Genomic DNA, 17,985 nt, shown 5'->3' on the forward strand with positions numbered 1-17,985 from the left:
CTAATTTCTGCCAGCACAGATTTGCTGGTGTAAACAAAATGACTTTTTCATGCACGCACTGCAATTGGGCCAGTCTCAACTATAGTTGGACTGCATGCTGTAGTTGGGGGGCACAAGGTTGGGGTCACAGACATGAATAGAACTCTGCTAAACTTTGTACATGTACAATATTTGGTAATAGCGCCCCCATGGCCAATAATGCATGGGGCGATTTCCGTAGGCCCGCTCGTACTCGACCGCCACACCTATCAGAGCGTAATACACTGCTGCGTGAGACAACTTTCAATCTGCTCAAGCAACTGCAGTAATTGAAAAGGCAAAGAGCATGGAGCTACAATGCAGCAATGTCAGAAGTATATAGTACTGTGTGTTGTGCAATTTGTGTTACGTGAAAGCTATAACGACCCGAAAAAGACTACGTGTACCTAGTCTGGCCGCCAATGACAATTTTCTCTTTCGCTGTTAATTGTTATTGTGTTGGAAATTGGATTCCAGACACGATACACGTCAGAAATGGCAGATGTGGTTGAAGCTGGATCTCAAAAGGTTTGTTATTTTGATAAAATCTGGTCAAATTCCACTCCATTCGTATGGTTCTTGATCAAAAACTTAGGTGATTACAGAGCAACATCTAATAAGCATAAGGCCCTACCTTCAAGGATGCTTCAACTTCAAGGAAGGTTACCGTATCATATCATCCCATCATCCTACGTATATTGATATATTGTCAACCTTCAACAGTATATGTATAAAATTTAGGGCTTGTATATTTGGGGACCCCCTTTTTTTGTCATTTTGATCTTGTAAAATCGGTCAGATCCCCCCATAAAACCGGAGGCAGTGCTCTCCTTATTTTCCTGACTGGTTATGACCCAATTTGGGAAAAATTAACCAGCCACGCAAATTTGAATCCACCATGTGTCGTGTTAAAACACAGTTTCCCCATATTATAGGCCCATCCTACACATAATTTCCTTTAAAACTCAAAACCCTGTCCTTTTTTCACAACATCAACCATGTCGGAGTAATTAGAATGAGGGCCACACGAAAACCATGTTTTTGTAGATGATGGCTGCGCAGTAGTGTCGGACTCCAATTTGGCATATCGGGGAATGCAACATTGTCTAGTGACCATAGAAATTAGAGCGCAGGCCACGTGTGAACATACCTCCCACAATCACTGGCAACAATGCTGAAAGAGGTCTTTTTGATAACAAAGCAACACAGAATGAATGGAAATGGTTGAAAAAATTCAAACCAAGTACCTGGTTGGCAGCTATAAAAAGTGGCTACAGTGTTGAGAAAAAAAGTGAATTTAGCTTGAGAGGGCACTATATTTCCAAATGCCTGGATGCACAGATTCCTGGATGCGTGGATTCTGGCCTTGACTTTACAGCACGAATAGAGAACGATTGGCTGATCTTGGACGGCTGAAGGCACAATCAATCCCTGTGTTACGCATGTTGTTTGTGGCGTATTCTTGGAAAATGATAAATTTCACGACTGGGCGGTGAAAGGATTAGATGCAAAACAAAAGGGGGATGGCTTTATCTCTGGCTTGGAACTGGCTAGGGTGAAAGGCCAGACAAAGGGCAAGGTGGCTTTTGTACTTTAATTCATGGGTAACCATATGACGCCAGTCTTTTACATGTCTGATTGTTGGACTTTATTTCCCTTCAACTTCCCCCCCCCCACTTTTTAAAATTTGCAATTTGGCCCCTCCACTTTTCATTTGTAGACTCGGGACGAATTCAGTGTTAAATATTATCCCCCTCTCCCACAATTGAAAACGTTCTGCCGACTTCTAAAAACATCCTCCCAAGCAATGAATACAGGAGCAAGTCTAATCAGCGGACTTTTTTCGCCTGTCAAAAAATCGTTTTGTGCACATACACACACAGGCGACTGACTCGACTGTGCATCCACGCAGCCATGGATGCAAGGATATTGAGTGGAGAGGCCCCGTATTCTATTTTTGTACCTCCATATCACAGTGTTGTATTTGAGTCCGTCACAAGCCCCTGTAAGTCCATCACAAGCCCATCATAAGTCATTCAGTCTTAAGCCAATTCACAAGCTATTCAAATGAGCTGTGACAAAAGCATTCGTTTGTCATTGTTCACCCTGTTACTTGTGACTAGCCTCATGACTGGACTTGTGAAGGGACTTGTGAAGGAATCGAACAACACTGCCATGCCAACTCTTCAGTTATTGAGCATGATGTCATAGTCATCTACCAAGGTGAATCCCAAAAATATGATCCCCCAAAATTTGCGGATATGTTGCTGTTGCTGGCTAAGTTGAAATGATGTGTAGCTGGTCACATTTGTAGTAACTGTTTTGGGGGGACTTAACATTCTTACCATCTTGACCATGACAAATCTTCGTCTGGATCCGTGCCAACATAGTTGTTGAGATTTTATATTCACAAGGTGGAAATCTGACCCATTCCCCCCCAACTGTGTGGTTTGTATCATGCTTCCATGTTGCACTCCAAATTTGGTGGGAGCCCAGTGGAAGACGATCCACACAATTCTGGGGTTGTATCTGACCATTTTACAATTTGGGACTTTTTCCCTTCAAAAAAATCCTGCAGGTCCACGAATCAGAGGAAGAAAATGTCATCTCTGTAATCAAAATGTTGGAGCCAATTTAAAATTAACAAAAGAATAATTTTTAATTTTTGGGCACCTAAAAAGAGACAGTCACTGAGAGTCAAACCTAGCTAGGAGTGTATCTTGTGATCTTAAGATGCGTGTGCTCGCTAGATGTGGATGCTCCCCGTTTTTCGAAAACCATATTTTAGCCCCTCAATGCAATGCCTAGAGTTTGTCCATTTCATTAACCCTCCTATGTGGAAGTCACTCTTTGGGTCACTTGGTAAACACCTCAACGAAGCATAGCTGTGTTGTGTTGTGCACTGCACCAACAGTCCCTCACAGGAATATCAGATGGCACTTTTGTGCTGCCCAACAACTGTGCCTCACTGTTTCATGTGCATAATTGTGCAGTAAACCAAATGCAGTGAAGAAGACTGCACAAAAGACCCTGGGTCAATTTGTGCTGGCAATCTACTGTGTACACACTGAACCTGTGCATGTTTGAGTTCCATATAGAAACTACATGCTCACCAGTGACTGTGGGCACTTGTGCACATTTGTGCTGTAAAACCAAAGGAGGGTTAATGACTGTTATTATTAGTCCTTCTTTCTGCAGTTGTTTTTATTTAATTAAAAGGCTTTTCAATTGTATAGCTTAACCTCTTTTGTGCTGATGACGCATAGATTGGCTGGTATTAAATTCATGTTTTTGTCATAAATTTCCACCACATACCGTGAGAACCACTCGTTGGTTTCAGTCACCAGTGAATTACATGTGCATGTAATAGTGTCAGTGGAAGTTTTTGTGACTTCTTGTTAAACAGTTGGATACCAAGTTCACAGACTTGGAATTGGAGCATCCGGTGGAGGGAGACATCACTATACCGGGAGCATCTGAAGATGACGTCGAGTTGTCAACGCTGGATGAGCCAGTTAGAGTCACAGTTGTAAGTTTTTCTGTGTTTCATCTGCTGCCTGGTAGGAGAATATATAAAGGGCATTTGTGAGCTTCCTGACGAAAACTGCCCGAATGCCACCCTGCCAGGCATAGCGATTTGTTACTTCAGCAATCAGTTATTGTTTTGATAATTTGTTTTTATTCTGTTAACCGAAAATCACTTGGAAATATGAAGGGCATATAAAAGGGAATGACCAATAATGTCTTAGGCCAAAGATAGCTAATGTTTGATGCACTTAACCACTTGCTGCCGGGGAACCCCGTTTCGAGCATAATGGGTTTATATGCAGAGCCGGGGTGCCCGAAATGGGACAAAAGAGCTGGACCGTGTAACAAAATACAATACTCAGAACAAAAGACTTGGTGCTGGGAATTGCCATCATTTTTTGGCTTGCATTTTTCGAAGGTAATCCGTCACTGTTTTTAAACAGTATACAAGTGTTTTGAGCATAGCACGCCTGCAGATTAGCACTGCGGACAAAAGTGCTCCAGGGCGCTATTGATGGGTGACACAGCACCGCAAAAAGACACCGGGGACAAAGGAAATTATGCAACACCTCACAATTCTGGGCTCTCTTTACAGGGCGGCAGGCCTGGCTGAAATACTCAGGAGTCAATGAAGGTTACCTGTCAGCTTAGAGTTGCCACCAAACAGTCATTCCTGTGGGTGTAAACGTCCATTAAATGAAATGGTGAATGTTTGAAGAATTTTGAAAACTGAAAATCTTGAAAATCTCCCGTATGTGTGCACTGCATTTTTAAAAGCACCCGGCAGCAAGTGGTTAAGATAAAGAAAACAGCATGAACATAAGATGGGCCTGTTTGCACAAGAAAAGTGTAAGTGGGTGACATGCATCATAAAAATACTCTCGCTTGGAAATACTATGGAGAGTTTGCTTGCTGCAAACTCACCAAGTATGGGATTTAGTTGTGTATAAATTGACTGTTTGTACATGTACTCTGGTTGTGACTGACTTACTGTGCAAGCAAAAGTGATTGTTCAATTAATTGAAACCAAAAGTGTTGAGGTAGTGAACAACTGTCAAAAAAACCCATAAATTTGCTGCCCTGTAGATAAATACATGTTTATGCATGTGTGCTAGAATGATATCAGGTTTGGGAGGGGGAGTACCCATGTCACTCTTTGGTGGTGGGGGGGATTCCCCTTCCCTCTTCCTTGTTTTGTCGTAAGTGAATTGTAGTCAACAATTCAGCTTTTATTCTAGACTGAAGTGTTTTTGCAAGATTCCTGAACTTGCTAAACATCACTTTGCAGTAAACCTAGTGTAGCACCAAGTCTTGTGTAAATATGATGAAATTCTGGATAGTCTGAATAGATGGGACGAACGTACCTTTTATAGCCAGACTGCGACGATGAAGGCTTTAATCAAATGTGAAGGGTGTATTCTACAAACTGTTGAGTGTTCACGTAGTTTGGAAAGTCTGTCTTCTCTGGGATGGAATAGGAGTAAGTTATAAAAAAATATAACTTAAAAGTAACTTATTAGTAGTACATGTATTTCCCTAAAGCACACAGGGTCTTGATGTTTGTATCTTGGAGTATGAAGAGCTGTTTCATTCTTGTTGTCAGATGAGAGACTTCAAAGCAGTTGGAGTGAAGTTATTCCACGTTCTCTACCCAAAGCAGAGCAAAGTTCTCCTCAGAGAATGTAAGTCACTGAAAGAAATATTTTCCAGATTAACTTGAATAGTGCCTTGTTGTGAAATGGCTGAAATGCAATCAATGTATTTTGACAGGTACTTGTTGCCTCAGTGACAAAAGCATGAAGGTACGAAAGTAACAGATTCAACCATAGTCTTGACTTCTGATAGTTGAAAGAGTCAGCAGCCAATCTGTGGTGTCATGCAGTTTTCAATGTGTTGTAACTTGTGTGCATGAACATGCATATATGTTTTGTTCACAGATGAAAGCAGTTATAGAGTACCGAAGTGTGACGTCACTGTGAACCAGAAAGTGCAGTGCAAACGAATGGAGTTAGCGCGCATGTTGGTTCATGCGCCGTGGTTTTCGCACTAATGCCTTTTGCACACTAATTGTGCGTGTGACGTATTCACTTCGTTACTTTATAGCTAAAAATACCACATACATGTATGCACAAAAAGTGGCTCATTCATAGACATTTTAACTCCTTCACGGCGGGATTATTTTGACCTCTACTGCTTGGCTGTGGTATGCTCTGAATGGAGGGCTTTGTCCAGCAGCAGGCCCCATTGAACCAGCAGCTGCATGGTGAATAGACTGTATGTGTGGTATGCACTAATCCTCACACAAAGCCGCGGCTCTCGCCGTCTCCCGGAGCGAAGGGGTTAATTTTTTATGTTTATTTCAACTTTACAGGGGATCTCTGGGGTCCACTCGTGTTGTGTACGATGTTTGCGATGTAAGTGGAATATTCTCTCTCATGTTGGAATTTTCCAGAGTTTTTATCAAGGCTGCTCAGAGGCTTATTTCAAGTTTAAATTTTCGACTAAGTTAGCGTGCACAGTGGCTGGTAGCTGCCACCTTGGGTGGTGAAAATGGGCACAGCTGGAAAGATGTCAACAGTGAAATCTGAACTTAGTTTGTTGCTTTTGTTTTTTGAAACCTAGTCAATTGCAATGTAAAAATCCATTGTCAAGTTCAAGCTATTTCAGGAAGCTGTTGATCGGCTGGTCTGATTACTTGAACCAAACAAAAGACATACATATGTCTAGCCCTGTATTAGCTTTCTTACCTAATGGTGGCCACATTGTCCTCAGATTGAGTCCAGTTCATTCCAGCAGGCTTATGCTGTTTTCTTGTAAGGGTTGCACTTACAGTTTTTAGGCTAAACTTTAAGAAATGGACAGTTTTTTGAAATTCAAAAACAAACAGAGGTGGTCAAGATAGTGTTTGTTGTTCTTAGAAAATCTTTCATCATGTGCTTGCAAATCTTTATTATTTGTTGCATAAAGAGTGTTCAATTTTCTTCTGACTATTCCCAGGCTTCTCCAAGATAACTCAAGTTCTACTGAATCAGACAAGGACAAGACAGGTACAAGAATCAATGCCCAGTTCTCGGAGGTGTTTGCGCTTCTTTCGTTTGGTGCAGTCGTGGTGGCCCTCAACTCGAAACTTCTCGGCGGAGTCATGTAAGTTTTAAATCTTGTAAGTTTTAAAATGTGAAAACGCTTAAAATATTTATCTTTAACTCGAGCCCCCAGCATTTTTTTTACGAAGCTGACTCAACCTGTAAAATTCCAGCACCCTTTTGCTGCTGGGTGGGGTATATGTACTCAACCCCCCGGATTCCAACAGCCCACTTGCTGTATCAGTTAAAAAAACAAGATACAGGCAATTATTATCAGTATAAATGGACTGTTATATGTTATATGATTACCATGTGCCCATTTGTTACTGTGCTGTGCTGTGGATGTGCTGTGCAGTCAGAAACCATACTTCAAACAGTCCAAAATTCACTCTACACCATTCACGCCAAACGAAATAATAGTTGTGCTTCCAGTTACCCGCCCCAACCTAGCAATTCGAGCCAACCCAAAATCTTTTTATTGAAAAAGAAATAGAAATAATAATGCTACGGACCCACATGCTTATTTCAGGGGTGTGAAACCTTAGCTTTTTTGTTGAGTGTGCGAAACTTAATTTCCAACTTCCAACGTAGACCATCAAAATCACTTTTTAATTAAAAAATAATAATAGAAATTTCCCACCCTAAAATTATTGACCCAAAATTTTAGATGAAAAAATAAAAGATACAGCCTATCTATCCAACCTATTTTTTTTTTCATAGTAATAGGAAGCACAACTGTTATTTTGTTCGGCCTCATGGTATTTACTTGTTTACCAACACAAAGTACACATAATCTTTTTTCATTTGAATGTGCACAAACTTGTAAGATCTCCATCCGTGGTAATGGCATTCAAGTGTCTTAGCATCTGTCATACGCCATTTTTTGTCACAAATGATTTTTACAATTTTGAAAACTCCTTGATATTTAAATGTACATGTATGTGACACTGGTCCACGTGGACTCATTAAACTACCACACAATTCTTATGCTAAGTTCACTCAATGAAATGGTCTCATAATGTCATTGTCAGGCGGTAGTACCCAGCAAATGAGAAGATAATATGAGACAGTTTTTGTTCAAAGTAAACTAAGTAAGCATTGTCATTCAGAGTGATCTGAGGTGTAGTTTGTTTAACAGTAGCTTCCATCAAACACATTTACATGTAATAGGTGTCACTTCAGTGTACAGTTTAACCCCCTAGGGACCATTGAAATCCTGCATAACCTTGTTGGGTTCAGCATGGTTAGGGTTAAGGTGCTTTGTGGTCTTTATACATACACAGTTTGCATTGGCTGTTATTCCACATTATTCATAGGCAGTATTCTGTTCAAGTACAGAGAATTTAAAAGTGAAGTCAAAGTGTGCTGTGCTATGAAGATTTAAGTGTCAAGACCTTATTGCTCATAATCAGTCAAGTGTGTAGTGGATGCAGTTGTCCACTGTAGTAACAAACTTGTCAGCATCAACTTGGGAGATGGAGACATTGTTGAGATGGCACATCTTCCCCTCCAGGTTGAAGGAGCGGCAATTGGGATCCTTGTGGCAGGCCTCGCAGCACTGTATCGGATTCTTGGTGTTTGTGGCCTTGTAGGCGTGGCCCAGCAGGCAGCCAGGCTTGGTCAGATTGGCGTCTTGCGTGGCTTGGCAGTGTACTGCAGAAGGTGGGATTTGTTTCTCACAAACACGCTGTCTGATGGCACCACAAGAGACCCTGTCCACCTTGTCTATTGCGGATTCTAGCTCGAGGCATGTATTTGAGCTGTGTGTAGCGAGTGGCTGTTGCTTATCATCAGAGCAGACCCACTCCCCGTCGATCACCTTACAGCCCAGCCAAAATCTGAAGGTATTTTTGGTCAGATTTCGGATGAAATGTCTTTCTTGCTCAGAGTTGAGAACCAGCAGCTGAGCACCGAGGCCTTTGCACTGCTCAAAGCCTTTAGTCCAGTTGAGTCTACTGTTAGTGATCACGAAGTAACATGATTTATTGTAATATGTCCATCCTTGTGGACAGCCCAGACAGGTGGTGTCAACACTGTGTATGAAAACCAGCAAGGCAAGCCAACCTCCCAGCAGGATACTTTGGACCTTCACATGCATTGTTGGCCATGCACTTCAGCAGTGATTTCACCCGTGAACTGTTGTGTCAAATCACAGAATGATCAGTGCTCAGTCGGTGATGCCTGACCGTTCTTCAGAGTTCAGTCAAATCTTGGTTGTTAATCATTAATTCAGAGTTGGGTTCTGATGCTTCATATGCTTAGAAAAATTTACTCGAGATCTTGCAGGGCCTGCAAAATTGGGACACCAACACCCATCTGATGGTAGTGGTCTTTCTCTGTGCCAACTGTATCTGCTCTTTAGGTTGGCATGGAGATGCACCAGTGGTTTCTTGTTATTGGTCAGCATCCTCAAGAGACGGAAAATAGCCATCGATCGTTCCCTTTAATTACCCGTTACGCTTGCCTTGCATTGACAGAAGAGTGATAGGCTTAAGGCCATGCTGATATTCATGCATGCGATTAGATGGTGGTCTTGCATAGAAGCATCATCTCTAATGACGGACCTTGGTATAGTAAAAGCATCAAAATTTCCTGCTGCCATTGTGTCGTGTATTAAATGACTGGCACTCAAGTAAAACTGCTTGAAAATGTTAGCTCAAGGGCACACAGCTTATTGGCTGTTACTGCAGTTCATTACTTCTCCCTGATAATAAACATGACTGCTTGATTCTGACACAAAGTATGACGGAGATAATTTCTTTTCCACAATACAAAATCAATATTCTGGTACTCGGCCTTGTAGCGTGTGCCATGCGTTCAACTGTTGCAGCTTAAAAATAATGTTTTTGTGTTTGAAATAGAGACAGCCTGATTTCAAAGGGTGCATGAAGCATGTAATAAATTTCTCAGGATATGGACAATCCTGCGTCCTAAAAAACAAGAGAGGACTATGCTCCTTGCAGCCATGGATGGTTCTGATCTTGACATGAATATAATTACTGGTGGTAATTTTCATGTTGATGAAGGATGAAACGTGATGTTGAATAACTACATTTTGTCACAATTCCTCAGCCACAATCACTTTCAGATTTCCATCAGATAACTGCCGCCAGGCAATGCTGCTTACACGTACATTGTAGTAAAGATGTGCAATCGTAATTGTTAACCTCCACCAAGTGATGCTGCACTATTATTTTGCTGTTTCAATTTTGGTTTCATAAGTGAAACAGTGGAGACTTCACTTCTCAAGCATTTTTAAGGCGGCCTCCACCAATCCATTTGTATAAAGTAATGGAGCTATTATTAAGAAAGAAAGCAAATACACAGAACCAAACACTACAGCATGGGAACATACAAGTGCAAATCCTTATGTATAGCAAATTACAATAGCAGATTGGGCGGGCAATCTCTGGTTTTTTTTTTCCTTTTCTTGGGAAACAGGTTTTCTTGGGCTGTTCCATGCAAAAGAGAAGTTGTAAGACAGTTCAAAGAACTGCGACAACTGTATTCCATGAGTGGTGTATACATGTAATGAGTAATTGTGACAAGAACATTGTTTATATTGCACACCCTATCCTGAATCTGACAAATGATTTGGAAATCATGATTCAAGAAACAGGCATTCAGAACATTTTTGGTAACACCAAGCATTAATCTTCGGTAAAAAATGCAGAATGTTTTGTTGTAAACTTCTTTTCTGCAATAACTAAAAGTCATGTATGTAATTTGTTTTTTAAGACTTAAAGGTTTTCATGGTGAAAGAAACTAGATTTACAGTAAAGATTGCGGTAACACCATGTATTTATCTCTTCTTTGAGTATGTGTGGTTCTGAGAAGAACCGGGGAATAATTCTTCTTCTCAGAACCACACATACTCAAAGAAGAAATAAATACATGGTGTTATCGCAATCTTTACTATAAATCTAATTTGTTTCTTAACTGAGCAGTGGCTAACATGTTTTTACTTGGACTATTCTTATGAGCGTTGTCGTTAATAAAATGTTGGTTTCCCGCTGTTCTGGTTATTGTTATTTGGCATTACACACTGCTTGGTATGTTGGTCGGTCTTGGTGTCCTCTAGAAGCTTATTGATTTTTGTCTCAATGTGTCGAAGTTCAAGGCCATCATTTAAAGAATCAAATTCTTCAATTTCCAACGAGGACCGTTTGGTGATCACAAATTGAAGTCACAGGTTTAGGTATGGGCTTGGACGGGCACTTTTTAACGCATTCTTCAATGTCTGTATTTTATCGTTTCCCCTTCTACTGCAGTTCCTTCTTCCAGAGTGTGTGCGTGCTGGGTTACTGCATCCTACCCTTAGTCATCAGTCTCATCATCTGCCGGCTCATCATGCTCAGCGAGGACTCCACCTTGCTGTTCATCATCCGGCTGGTGCTCGTCTTCTGTGCTTTCATCTGGTCAACTTTTGGTGAACGAGATTTCACTTTTGTGGCATATTTGTTTGGGGTGTTTTCTTGTTCATCTTTGCTGGTATTTCAAACTGTCCAGAAAATTACTGTATAGTTCTTAGAGTGCAAAGGCATGAAGTTCTTAACATGTAAATGATGTTGATGTAAGCATTTGCACAGGTCAAGTAATACACTTCCCAACCTGTACGTGAAAAGAAAAACTTATGTGATATTTCTCACACTCCTGAAAACATCTCTCGTTTCTCCACAGCATCTTTGGCATTCCTGGCAGACAGCCAACCACAGCACAGGAAGCTCCTGGCTGTCTATCCCATCTTTCTGTTCTACTTTGTGATTGGCTGGATGATCATCTCACGCAGCGCGGGCTGAGCCCGAGTCTGCCTCAAGCCAATGGGAAATTGCATGCCAGAACTTGCAATCTACAACTCGGCAACTAACTAGTCAGCCCCCCCCAACTTGTGAGGTGTACGGTTAATACCCATTGAAGTACTCAGCATCTGGGTAAAGATGGCCAATTTGTAACTTTTACTTTTTATAAAGTAAAAAATCCATGTCTTCTTCAAACCCTCTGGAAATGAGTAACTTGCATAATTTAATCAAAATATATTTTGGTTGTTGTCTGCTTTATGATTCATATGAATATATTTTTAATGACGCGCCCTGTAACATTTTATTTGTCCAAATGCATTTATAGAGTCATTATGTGCAATACTTAATTCCAGACCAGCTTGAGTAGTTTATGTGGTTGTATTCTGATTACTTTAGGTATAATTTGCAGTTTGATACATTCTGCGAAAGAGCGTATTGCATTTAGGGTTATCCAAGCTTCGTCATTGTAACATCGATGTAGTTCAAGCCACATTTTGTAATTGTGCTTCGGTCCAGTTGTTTATTTTGAAAGCAGAGCATTCCATATTTGTTTCTGGCCTTAAATGCATGCAGTCTTCTTCCTCGGTCACAGAGTTATGTCATGGCATGAGAAAGTGCCCAGAGTTGTCAATGATGCGAGGGGGCTTCATTACAAGTGGCGGCATCATTTTAGGGCCAGCACACTTGTGCATGCACTTCACACACCCACGGCATAAGCCATTTAACTCTGACAGTACACGACACTGTATGCAGGGTCTGGCCCGACAGCGATAGCATACCCGCCAAGCTTTGTCTCTCTGTCTTAGCTGAGAGGGCACTAATGTCCATTAACTATGTGCTGATGGTACTGTTCCTCACAAGTTTTCCCAAGTGCGGTATAAATTTTGGTCGAAAATACCGACTGTTTTTAGTACTGTAAGATACCACCACCTCAGTCCTTTGTATAGTTTACAGACTAAACAAATGCTGACCCAGTGTGGTCATTTGTCCAAGAGTTGTGTAAAACTTGAGTACAGTCATTCTTTTGGTTGAAGGGCTGTAGTGTATATATGCATTCAGTTTTGATTTTCATATAAACACTTCAAGAGCTTAGATGTAAAAGCTGATAAAATCCAGCTTTATAAACGTGGGGAAACCAATCCACTAAGTAAATTATTTTCACTGAACATTTTCAGTTCACTTTGAAAGTTCAAGGTTTTAAGATATGTTGAAATGGGTAGTCCCCGTTTGCGCACAGTGCACAGAGTAATGGACACTGTGTATTGCTAACGTTTCGTCCAAATGTATCTTTGCATCTTAACTCTCCAGTGTTAGTTATTTCCATTTTGAACTTGATTTAAAAATTACTATTTTCCTACGAATAAAATTTCATTTGAAAGCAGGTTTTGTTGAATTTCCATTTGTTATGCCTCCTGGGCACAAAGAGCATCCTGTTTCCACCGGGGGGGGGGCTAATAAAAATAAATCAAAACCAACAATTACACTCCTCCTGTGATTGGTTTATTCTCAGAGGGGCAAAATACCTTAATCCCTTTGTCAATTTATAGCAGTTTTCATCTGATGCAAAGTGCTCAAGATTGTCTTGAAAACCCAAATTGCAACTAATGAGCGCTTGAAAATGTCCATGCAAGGTCAAAATGTTCCACTCACAGCCAGAGGTTATATTCCCTCACCGAGGATGAAGCGCCGTGGATCTGCAGTAATACATTCCTAAATGGGCTGAATTCCAATCTGGGTCAAGCTCTTCCTTTCCGGGAGGGGGGGGAAGCATGTTTACAATGGTTCTTCGACGGTGGTCTTTTCTGAGACGTAGATGCCATCCAGGAACTTTCTGATGTCCTTGTTCCTGACTGTTGTGGACTGTTGCACCAGGGCAGCTGTAGAAAAACAAATATCAGTGAAAGTGATGCTGTTTATTTAGTAGTAACCTTTTAAATTTACAGTTGTAGTCAGGACCTTTATAGACAGTCACAAGACCATCATAAAACATCCAGTGTGAATTCAAGTCCCAAGCTACGTGTAATTCCCATGAAGTGTAACAACAGCATTCCTTGGTTATTTTTTACTTGGTTAGTCGAGACTTGTCTTATGAGCGCTTACAGGTCAACACTGGCTGGATCAAACAAGGAAACAAGTGTAGGATATACCATAATACTGATCTGAAGCTGCCCATAGAAGACCTTTGCAGGAGTACACTAGATTCAGCAGACTTCACATTGTGTTTCTGCTGAATCTATGCCACACTCAGCAGGATAAGTAACATCAGAATGACGTTCAGAAATGTTCCAGTTAATGTTTGGATAACCGAGCTGCATTCTTTCTATTTAAAAAGGATCATACTTTCTGCGTTACAGGAATCAATTTTAATTTTGCAAAACTTCCCATTTTCTCGGGCTTTGTATTCCTGTAAAACCCTGACAAGGAGGTGGTGTGTGATCCTGTTCCAAGAAGTGTTCTTGGGTCGTGTTCCCACTGTTCAAGTGCGAGAACAGGAAACCCAAGTCAAGAACAGCCTGCCTGAACTCGACCCTTTAGTTCTCAAGTGAATACACATGTACTTGGACCAGTCTAACGGGACTGCCACCTGTTTTTGTGCAAACACAATGCCGTTCCCATTGGAGAACTCTTGGAACATACGTAATACTGAAAACTCTAATACCGTGCACCTCAATACAAGAACAGCTCATCTAAACTGAAATCATACTTTACTCCAACAAGAAATGCTCTACATACTCTGGAGGTTAACAAATTAGCAACTCTGGATAATTAGCCCAGTGAACAATAAGAGCACTGTTGTCGCTGGCTGTTTTCTACATTCCTCTTAGTGCTGCAAGTCAATGGCAAAAACTCAATCCATACACCCCGACAAATACCAGATTCGGGTAAGGGTGAGTCACCCACCTGACTGCGAGACAAGCTCAATGTCATTGCCCTCTAGAATTAGCTCGTCCTTGACCTTGGCGGACGCGGAGACCTTCACGCCTTCCTTCATGTAGACACGCCGCACAAACTTCTCGCCCAAGAAGTTGCGCACCTCCAGCAGCTTGTTTTCCTCCTGGATGGCGCAGTTGATAGGGAAATGGGCGTAGACGCAACGCATCTTGTATTTGAAGCCCTGAGATAAAGACAAGAAGAGGAACATAAGGTTCCAACAAATATTTAAAAAACCAATTTTACCTGACCCCCCTGCAAGTTTTGCTGGCATATTTCCTAAATCAGTTAAAATCCATCAATAAATAAAGTTCTCTGAACTCTGTAATTTTGTAGAGCAATGTTTTTCATCCCATGTTAAGCTCTCCAATACCGTTTTGTGTTGCACAGTCATGGAAATCTGACAATGGGAAGTTGTTTGAAGACTGCCTGCAAGTTTATGATTTAAAAAAAAGAGATTAACTCTTACCTTTTACTTATTATTTTGATTATTGTAACTACTGATTTTTCCCCACACATTTTTTAGTCATGTGACAATAAAAAACGCAAACAGAAAAAGAGTTTTTACAATACATATCATCAGTCTTTCTGTTCTTCCCACATTGTTATTCTTGGAAAGTTTCCTTCAAAGAATTTTTGGTAAAGGGTAGGCTTTGGCTGTTCTCTTTTGCCTTCTGAAAGGAAGACTTTATTTCAACAAAGCAGTTTTCAATGCAGCAGACAGCAACAACCAAATAAGCACATCAATTAATTAAGCCAGTGAGGGAACAGTACTGGAGGGCCTACCAAGGTCTTACCAGTGTGACTCCCTTGATCATATTCTCGATGTGCGTGCAGACGGTGCGGACGCAGGATAGCTCCTTGCGGGACCCAAACCACTTGTTGACCCGGATCTTCTTCTTGCTGACCCGCTTGAGTTCCACGTTGAGGTGCTTGAAGCTACGGGTCAGCGAGCCCCGGGGTCCCTTCACGGTGACCTGCCGGGCCTTGATGGACACGTCCACTGAAAAGAAATAATAAAGATGGGGCAAGTTAGAAGTCAAGCAATAATGTACAAAGATTGTTATGAACCCGACCCAGCTTTACTCTTCTACGGTGAGAGGTTCGAGTGGAATGTGAAGTTAGTTTGTCTTCTTGACCAAAACAGCAAAACCAAAGACACATCTCAAGATTCGTCCAAACATTTACCCTAACTACCCCAAATCCATTAGCACTTGTTGGTACATTTTGCAGCTTGTAAGACCGTATGTAATTTAGTTGGACTAAAGTCAACAGTAAGCATGTCACCTACCATTTTCTGGGAGTTGAACGAATCTACTCGACAGTATCGTCTTCATGACTGAATCTGCATGCAGGAAGAATATGAAATTCCACAGCGTATGAAGAGTAGGTTACCACAAGTTTAGGAAAATAAGTTAATTTAACTTAATTCTTTCTGGACTCAGAGACATGCACAATTATCACGACAGCAAAAGTTCCATATTAGGACATCACTTGACACCCTGTGCACATACCCGGAGACTTCTATGAAAAATTCTGTGTGTTTTCTATGTAAACATGGTAAATAAATGGTTCAATATTTCTACCACTAAATTTGACTTTTTAAAACATGCTATCCCTTTCTAATGGCTAAAAGCTACTGCGAGGGAAAATTAGTGATGTCCATACCAGATATTCTAACCATCATGACTTGTACAGAGCAATGACAAGTGACGTCAGTTTGAACCAGGAGGTGTAGTGCAACGAATGGAAATTTTTTTTCAAAATACTCTAATGACAATGTTAATCAGTTATTACACTGATTTCAAGTTCACTAATAAACTTACACCTTATTGGCAAAATCCATCCACCAAGTCAAAAGATCTAAAAATCTGAAGGTCCCACTCACTGATGTATTTGTTTCAATGGAAATAAAGGAAGGAACCGTGATCTCTGTTTTTGTATCTTTTTTACGTCCTTTTTAAAATGTTTGGTGCCTTTTTGGGATACGTGTATTTACTACCAGAATAATAAACCATTATAAATAAATGGACTCAGGGGAACCTGACCTGAAAAACATAAGGTAAAACTGCAAAAGTCTGCACAAATCCACTCAAGAAAGACCACTTGGCCATCTGTTTGCATCATGTCCAAATATTTTTCAACGCTTTTTTCTCATTTTTACCTGGCGAAGTCAGCTCAAATGTGGCTCGAGCTCATAAGTGAATTGTATCTGAAAAAGGTCATTCACGAATAACGGAAAGCTTGGAGCTTCATAAAATGTCCTGCAAAATACGTTGTCTGCGGGCATATTTAGTAATTTCAACACAGCATTTATGGAATTTGGGATACGAGGCACTTGTGAATGATCATTTGAGCTGTGAGAAAAAAACGTTGAAAAAGGTTTTGCATTGTAGGAGGACATTTATACCCTGGACGTTAGTTGCAATACAATGTAGACGATGTACAACCTGGGCTAGAGGTTGTAAGTCCAGGTAAAAAAGGAAGGTTTTCTCAGAGAGGGTCACGGTGCTGTAGCTCTGTAAAGTGAAATCAGTATTTGATGGGGATGGCTGCCGCTATTGAGTACTGATCCAGCATGCAGCAGAGGTCGAGGCTGCATCTGAATTACACGCTGTGGCTGCGGCCACATTGTACAAAGCTTTAGTGGTTGCCGCCTCGCAGGCTGCTATATTTTCCATTTTATAAGGAAACAAAGTCTACATTTTTGAAACAACTTACCTAAATAAGTTGCCGATGATGTCCTCTTTCTTGTCATTTCATTGTCAAAATTGACCAAAACTACGGCCTAAAGTACTGACTAGGATTAAGGGATGGATCCTCTGATCCTCAAGGTCTGAATGTCAATTAGTTTAAAAAGTGGACTTCGTTTTCCTTATAGGAACAGGGTACTAATGGTATAATGAACACCCACTTTACCGTAATACTATTAGTATGCCTGGGCCTACTGTGACTCCATGTGAAAACCAATCAAACATGCGATTTGACAATACAAAATTACTAGCAGGGACTTGGTACATGCCTTGCGACTAGGCCTGTTGTCCTGCCTATGGTCACGCGCGTTAGGCCTAATTGTGCGCGTGACATATTCACTTCCATGGTTTAATCGTGTCTTCTGCAACTTTACTAATTCAAACCCATATCAGGAGGAATTCCTTGATGATACAGGACTATCGGTACAGGAACTCCCTTGCATGTTCAACGATCATGACGATGAAAACAAATACGTTTTTCAAGCACCTTGTGGGTTTATATTTAAAATAATAATTCCTTTCTGATCTTTGCTTCCTTATTTGATACCCTGGCTAATTCTAAATGAGGGATGTATCTTCAAAACATGTCGAAATTCGTGGATTTTCAGGCACAGTCAACTCCTCGGTCCTACCTGCTTTTCGACCCGACTAGAAGAGACATGACGGAAGATGCTGGCATTCTGGGTAAATCTAAAGCATCTCTAGCTACCTAAAAAATTACGACGTACTGTCTTTGAGTTAGTGTTAGTCTTTATACGAGTCTGCCAGCAGCATACTGGTCTGCTCCAACACTGAGAGGTGTAGCTCATTAGCGATGTACATTTGCTATTAGTAATCAAGAACTAGCATCTCTTTTGCTTTTCAAAAATTTTC

The 17,985-nt window shown here is 40.9% G+C and overlaps 2 protein-coding genes across 3 annotated transcripts; one reads left to right on the plus strand and one right to left on the minus strand.

Annotated features, from left to right (window-relative positions):
* Positions 1-198: 198 nt before the first annotated feature.
* Positions 199-12,809, plus strand: LOC110984452 (protein YIPF6-like). Of its 2 annotated transcripts, XR_015423902.1 has the most exons (8): positions 199-546; positions 3,425-3,547; positions 5,150-5,228; positions 5,918-5,960; positions 6,544-6,690; positions 10,901-11,058; positions 11,310-12,209; positions 12,242-12,809. XR_015423902.1 is itself a non-coding variant. In XM_022244666.2 (7 exons), the coding sequence occupies exons 1-7, from the start codon at positions 514-516 to the stop codon at positions 11,426-11,428; spliced, it is 702 nt and encodes a 233-aa protein (XP_022100358.2). In that variant the 5' UTR covers positions 199-513; the 3' UTR covers positions 11,429-12,809. The 2 variants fall into 2 exon arrangements, 1 of the variants encoding a protein (XP_022100358.2); XM_022244666.2 differs by having other exon boundaries at positions 11,310-12,809.
* Positions 12,810-12,906: 97 nt separating this feature from the next.
* rpl9 (ribosomal protein L9) lies at positions 12,907-17,817 on the minus strand. Its single transcript, XM_022244667.2, has 5 exons — positions 17,745-17,817; positions 15,651-15,704; positions 15,157-15,362; positions 14,330-14,543; positions 12,907-13,305 (listed from the first exon to the last, which is right to left on the minus strand). Exons 2-5 carry the CDS (start codon positions 15,694-15,696, stop codon positions 13,202-13,204), a joined length of 570 nt encoding a protein of 189 aa, XP_022100359.1. The 5' UTR covers positions 15,697-15,704; positions 17,745-17,817; the 3' UTR covers positions 12,907-13,201.
* Positions 17,818-17,985: the final 168 nt, after the last annotated feature.

Source organism: Acanthaster planci, linkage group LG02 (assembly GCF_054643075.1).
Source record: "Acanthaster planci isolate LZ-2023a linkage group LG02, COTS_SCS, whole genome shotgun sequence".
Taxonomy (NCBI): domain Eukaryota; kingdom Metazoa; phylum Echinodermata; class Asteroidea; order Valvatida; family Acanthasteridae; genus Acanthaster; species Acanthaster planci.

Coding starts and splice junctions, on each gene's coding strand:
- LOC110984452 (XM_022244666.2), top strand. CDS start 514: ATGGCAGATGTGGTTGAAGCTGGATCTCAAAAG. Junction 5,229..5,917: donor CAAAGTTCTCCTCAGAGAAT/GTAAGTCACTGA, acceptor TCAACTTTACAG/GGGATCTCTGGGGTCCACTC. Junction 5,961..6,543: donor TTGTGTACGATGTTTGCGAT/GTAAGTGGAATA, acceptor GACTATTCCCAG/GCTTCTCCAAGATAACTCAA.
- rpl9 (XM_022244667.2), bottom strand. CDS start 15,696: ATGAAGACGATACTGTCGAGTAGATTCGTTCAACTCCCAGAAAATG. Junction 15,363..15,650: donor CGTTCAACTCCCAGAAAATG/GTAGGTGACATG, acceptor ATTTCTTTTCAG/TGGACGTGTCCATCAAGGCC. Junction 13,306..14,329: donor TGAGCTTGTCTCGCAGTCAG/GTGGGTGACTCA, acceptor GTTTTTCTACAG/CTGCCCTGGTGCAACAGTCC.